Source organism: Chanos chanos, chromosome 5, assembly GCF_902362185.1.
Source record: "Chanos chanos chromosome 5, fChaCha1.1, whole genome shotgun sequence".
Lineage (NCBI taxonomy): Eukaryota > Metazoa > Chordata > Actinopteri > Gonorynchiformes > Chanidae > Chanos > Chanos chanos.
Window position 1 is genome coordinate 19548246 of NC_044499.1, and position 5837 is coordinate 19554082.

Genomic DNA, 5837 nt, shown 5'->3' on the forward strand with positions numbered 1-5837 from the left:
CTGACAATAAACTGTATCGACTAAAAATACCAAACATAGCAACGGAACAACGCATTTGATTAGACAGTGAATCCCATCTTCAAACCAATTTAGCATTACTTGCTGAAAACAGGAGAAATAAAACAAAAGAAAATGAATGAAACTTTCAGGGGCACTGAGAAGCAGAAATGAGGCGTCTAATGTTTTCAGCTTTAAAGACCTGTTGGAAAATGGGCAGAACTTCAAGCTAGTGGAGGGAGTTCTTAACATGAGCTGCGAAGTAGGGGAAGTAGGAAAGAGGAAAGTAGGCAAAAGTGTTTTCCTTCTGTCAGGCAAAATGGAAATCATTCAGAGACAAACGTCCACAATTTCTCATATAGTACATCAACATTTATTTGACCATCTACAGGAATGTCCGAGGAAATCTGACAAGTCAATTTGAAACAATGCAATTAATAAAAAAGGAACCAAAGAAACTTAACTGGTTATACACTTTTGAACAGCGGTGTTGAGAAAATATTTTTAAGTAAATGGGTTGTTTTGATAAAAAGTATTCCAGGGAAAAAGGTCCAAAACAGAATACTCCCTGTTCTCAAGCACTGGGAGCATACTGCATTGTAAGTCTGTCAAATTCATTTTCCTAAGGGAGACAGAAATTAAATACGTGTACATTAAGGATAGTAATCTGCACAGCTTTTATTCAGTGAAGAAGTGGTTAAATGAGATATCCTACGCAAATATTCATTGGTCTTGTTTTTAAATATAAAATCAATATAAATACACAAAAGCATACACTTCTGTACTTAAAATGCACTTTAAATCAGTTTTCCATTCTGAAAATCTTATTACTGGCTAACGTACAGTGCCTTGGTCTTATTTCTTATTTGTTTCACAATAAAAAATGTTTTGCATCTTCAAAGTGGTAGGCATGTTGTGTAAATCAAATGATACAAACCCCCCAAAAATCAATTGGAATTCCAGGTGGTAAGGCAACAAAATAGGAAGAATGCCAGGGGTTGGATACTTTTGCAAGGAACTGTAAGAATTATCCCTTAGGGCAACTTACCTTGGCAATATATTCTTTAAGAAAAGGGTGTGTTTTGTGAGCATCTTTAAGCTGAGACAAATAGCGATTTGTGACCTGTAGAGACATGAAGAAAACATGTTTGTGTATGTTTTAGCTTCAAGACTAACCTAAATTTAACCAAGCTGTTCTGCATGCGTAATCTCATGGGACTGAGTTAAAAAGAGAAAGCGTAACTCTTGCCTACATAATTTAACATAGTATGCCATTCACTTCCCTGGAATATTTCCACTTTGTACACTCACTACAAAGTTGCCTTTGAAGTGCTTCATGACAGCTCACCTCTGGAGGTTTGCCCAAATGCTGAGTGAGCACGATCAGGTTGATGAGTGTCTCAGGGTGGCTGCTGTCCTGTAAATTAAACAGAATGGGGTTTATAATGCAGCTCACATACAGCAGCTCAGACAAACTCATCTCTTCAAATCAAAGCTCAAACAGTCAAGTGTTCCTTTCGTCATGAGTGAATGCCTGAGGACAAAAGAAAAAAAGAAAAAAAAAACCCCCAAAAAAACAGAGGAGCTAGGTCCGCTTTGGTAACATTTAGCATGAGCAGAGCTCTGAGACTGGACGCCCTTACTTTGTCCAGGGCATCCTGGAGCACTGACTCCGCCTCCTCCCATTTGTTCTGGGCCATGTGACAGGCGGCCTGGCCATTCAGCAGAAGCAGCGTTGGGGAGTACTTGTCTGACATCTCCTGAAAAATGTAGAATGCATCCTGCAGTTTCTCTCCTCCCTGGTCATAAAAAAAGAGATATGAAACTATACTGTACGCTGGTATCGTGGAAAAATACGTTTAAAAATTTTACAACAAGCAACGAAAAAAGGAATAACACACATGGAGAAACTATCATTTAACTTCACTGTTTAACAAGCGTACATACACAAGTAAATATAAACAAAAAAGTTTCAAAATAAGGATCGATTTCTTCTGGCATATACCACATTTGATTAGAACTAGAAATATTGTCAAACTGATTGACAATTTGACACTATGACATTTTCCACAGTCCAGTAGACCGCAGTCTAAAAGTGCTTTATTAGGTGCAGCCTGAGTTCTTTGCACTCAAACCCAAGCATAATATCCCATTCTGTAAAATTCTCAATGGACTACTGCTCATGAAACTTCCTTTTCATTCACTTGATAATTGCTGTCAACAGGTTAGAGTTGTATGACAACCAAAAAGTGTGCATATACAACTACAGCTCACCCTCACGTATGAGGACCCTCCCTAAGACCTTCATGCCAATATCCCCTTAGGCATCCCTCCATGTGTTTAAAAAAAAAATATATATATATATATAATAATAATTTGCAAGTTGACCAATCTTCAATGCTGAAGCTCCAGCTATGTGTGCCCCAACAATTGTTCTTCTTTCAAAGTTAGAGGTAGGTCTCTTCCACATTGTAGTCAAAATCCCTGTCCAGTATTTCTACGCGTTACCACGGTGTCTTGACACTTCATTAAAACAGGAGCCACAGTGGTGCAGGCACACCAGCTTTTTGACATACTGTGTATGTTTCATTGACTCATGGCTTTATTTTTGCAGCTTTAACAAGAAAAGTCACAGTTTGACACAAAGGGGAAATGAGTGGCTTTAGGCTCTGCAGGTACTCACCACAGACAGGTTGACCCATGCTGTAGAGAGCTGGGTCAAAGTGGCGTCTTCATCCTGCTCCTGCATTTTTTTCAGCTCTTTCCTATGGAGACATCAGAAAACAAATACACTGAGAAATTGCAATGCACTCATTTACATAAAACACAACGATACAAAGATTTTTTTTTTTTGCAGATGAATTCTCCCTGTTTTATAGTAGCCTGCAAGGGTGCACGGGGAAAAAAGAAGCGCAACATCCTGTTTGAAAACAGGTCATTGAACTTTTGTCCAAAATGTCTCACCAAATGCACCAAAGGCAGTGATAACTCACCTTGCCAGATCGACTCTGTCGAGTTGAAGCAGGATCTGTATTGTCATTGCCATGCTGTAAAGGAGAGCACAGTATTAGAAAGCAGCCTGTAGTCAGTACAGCAGACTGCATACTCCTACCTTATAATATATATGTACACACACACACACACACACACACACACACACACACACATATATATATATATACACACATACACACACACATGCACACACACCCCCACACAAACGTGTCTTAATCTATTTATCATAGAGACCCTATCATTCATTAGCAGTTATGCAGTGAATGGCAATAAAACGGTGATTTTGTACAGGCAAGATATCAAACAATGTTCCATCCCATCTCTTTCATTCTATTATAAGGAGTTTCATGCTATTATAAGGAGTTTCCTGGTTTCATTCGTATGCCACACTTGCTTACATAAAAGGGTACTGAGTAGCAGCACCACAGCGCACTCAGTATCACCCACCACTCTAGACTGTCCCCCTGATGGAGGGTGCGGAGGGCAGCGTCAGTGTTGGCCTCATGCAGGTAAATGGAGGCTGCCATCAGCAGGAAGGTTGTGTTAGCCACGTCCACGCTCTTAGACATTTTCTTGTCGAGCTCAGCAACAATTGCGTCTCTGCAAGAATGGAGAACAAAAAAAAGTCACCTTAAAAATTTAGGAGAATCCAGAAAACCTTTACTCTTGAGCACCTTTATGTTGGGTGAAGGTGATGCCACTGACCTTTTGCCTTCGTTGGAAAGGTAGTCTGCAAACATCTTCACTGCCTGCAGCTCCTCTGAGGAACTTGGTTTTATGTCATCCAAAATGACACCATATTTTCTCTGTTAAGTAACAGAAAAAAAAAGAATCCATCTGTTCGGGTGTTCACTGCTCAGCACAAGAGATGATGAGACAATGCACCAGTCTCATTCATAAAAACATGAGCTCAGTGTTAAACACATTGAAGCAATCACTGAGTGAGGTGCTTAATGTAGAAACAAGCTTAAATGACAGGCATTGCTTTCTACTGTTATAAGAAAGTTCAGAGTGACAGTGCAAAAAGGGATGAATGAGCACAGAGTTAAATTCAGATGGGATATTCAGACCCTGAATAATCTGTAGTACAGCTGAAGACTGTTTGGCAGATGAGGAAAGAATCCCAAAATAACTCCAACAAGTGCACAATCTTACTAAAAAGTTGACTGCAGCTTCTTTATAAGACATTAATGTAAGGAAGAGAATATCAAGGAAATAAATAAGGTTTTTCAGTTCGAGTATGTAAGCTCATATAGATCAGTGACTATACAACAAAACATCTAAAACATTCGTGACAAAGATGTTGGATGTTGTGAAAACTACATTCTGCTTATCAGTCTCTAGAGCAAACAGAAGTTACATGTGGAATTATCTCTAATTTCTTAAGTTATTAGTACTGTGTATGTTATGTGTATTATTTCTCAGATAAAAACAATCACATAGATGTCAAACTCTACTCTATATGATACTTTAAGAATGATACCATTCATTGTCTCCAATAAGGAAACAATTATGCTAACTTACATACGCCCTCAGAAGCCTGGTTTCATTTGTTGGTCAACGTGTACTGTGTATTTCATGTGTATCCTTTCTCAGTTAAAAACAATCACATATATGTCAAACTCTACTCTATATGATACTATAAGAATGATGCCATTCATCAACTCCAATAAGGAAACAATTATGCTAACTTACGTACGCCTTCATACGCCTGGCTACATTTAGTTAACGTGATTGCACGACTTCGCTGACAGTCATGAACTACTCTTCAAATGCGCTGACTTACTTGTTAAATAAGTAATTTAGCTACATGGACATCACTAGGCTAACCCTTTACGCTTCCTCGTTCACTAATGTTTGTCAGACGAATGGGATGGTGTCTTACCTGAGCAATGTACGATCTGTACAGGAATATATCCCTCTCTGTTTCTTTCTCCGGACTGGATGGCTGTAAAATTAAGAGTAGTAAAGACAGCGTAAGTTATATTTTGCGGAAGTACAAATGCCTGTCAAACAGTTATAGGCTATCAGATTCAATATGCTTAATTTCTTGTTTTTGAGTGAGCCAGCTCATTGAACGCCACAGCGATGCCGTCACTGCGCATAGGGTTCTGAAGATTAGAAATAGGCAAAAACATATCAACCCAATTGAACATATATAAAGATGAGCAATTACCTTTACTTTTTGTGCTTCGTTAATGCAATGTTGATAACTGCCAATGTAGAAAGCATTCTTCACATCAAACAGTTCATCGACTTCTCCTTGCTGAGACGCCATGTTGGTGGAACGTAAGCTTGGTGAAACGTCAGATGCAGAAGTCGCCGGTCACCTAGGACCAGCTCCTCTTTCCCAAATCCTACCTTTTACTGTTGTGAACAGACGCGGCAAACCTGATCTCAGATCAGCCACAAACAGTAACTTCTACTAGGTCCACGTCAGACAAGCCACGTAAACAAGAACATCGTCGTATTTTTGTTTTTACCGCCCTCAATAGTATGGGAGTGTAACTTCAGTTGACCGACAACCCATGCAGCTTCACAGCCAAAGAGTTTCAACGATACACTAACGAACCAACCAACTCACTCGCTCGCTCGATCGCTTACTCACTCACTCACTCACTAATCTGATGCTCCCCTTTTTTTTGTAAAATCATTATAAGTATTGTTATTTACTGTCTCTTTTCCACATTTTGTGTCTCTAGGATATCTTAACCCTCTACTGCATGCATTATGATATACATGGGTAAAAAAATATTTGTAATGTTTTTTCTGCTTAAACTAGGACACTTTAACAGTATCAATATACATTTTCATGATTTTTAAAT

The 5837-nt window shown here is 38.9% G+C and overlaps 1 protein-coding gene across 3 annotated transcripts; it reads right to left on the reverse strand.

Annotated features, from left to right (window-relative positions):
• Positions 1–347: 347 nt before the first annotated feature.
• cope (COPI coat complex subunit epsilon) lies at positions 348–5299 on the reverse strand. 3 transcript variants are annotated; one of them, XM_030773850.1, is made up of 10 exons: positions 5189–5299; positions 4898–4960; positions 3718–3818; positions 3460–3612; positions 2991–3044; positions 2681–2762; positions 1641–1796; positions 1346–1414; positions 1046–1120; positions 348–619 (listed from the first exon to the last, which is right to left on the reverse strand). In XM_030773850.1, the coding sequence occupies exons 1-10, from the start codon at positions 5288–5290 to the stop codon at positions 572–574; spliced, it is 903 nt and encodes a 300-aa protein (XP_030629710.1). In that variant the 5' UTR covers positions 5291–5299; the 3' UTR covers positions 348–571. The 3 variants fall into 3 exon arrangements, with proteins under 3 accessions (XP_030629710.1, XP_030629711.1, XP_030629712.1); XM_030773851.1 differs by lacking the exon at positions 3460–3612; XM_030773852.1 differs by lacking the exon at positions 1641–1796.
• Between the last annotated feature and the right edge of the window lie 538 nt (positions 5300–5837).

Excerpts from the sequence above, each read along its gene's own strand:
- cope (XM_030773850.1), bottom strand. The coding sequence starts at position 5,290 with ATGGCGTCTCAGCAAGGAGAAGTCGATGAACTGTTTGATGTGAAGAAT. Across the intron at positions 3,819-4,897 it reads ACAGATCGTACATTGCTCAG|AGAAAATATGGTGTCATTTT; the intron begins GTAAGACACCAT and ends GTTACTTAACAG. Across the intron at positions 620-1,045 it reads TTAAAGAATATATTGCCAAG|GAAAATGAATTTGACAGACT; the intron begins GTAAGTTGCCCT and ends TGTCTCCCTTAG.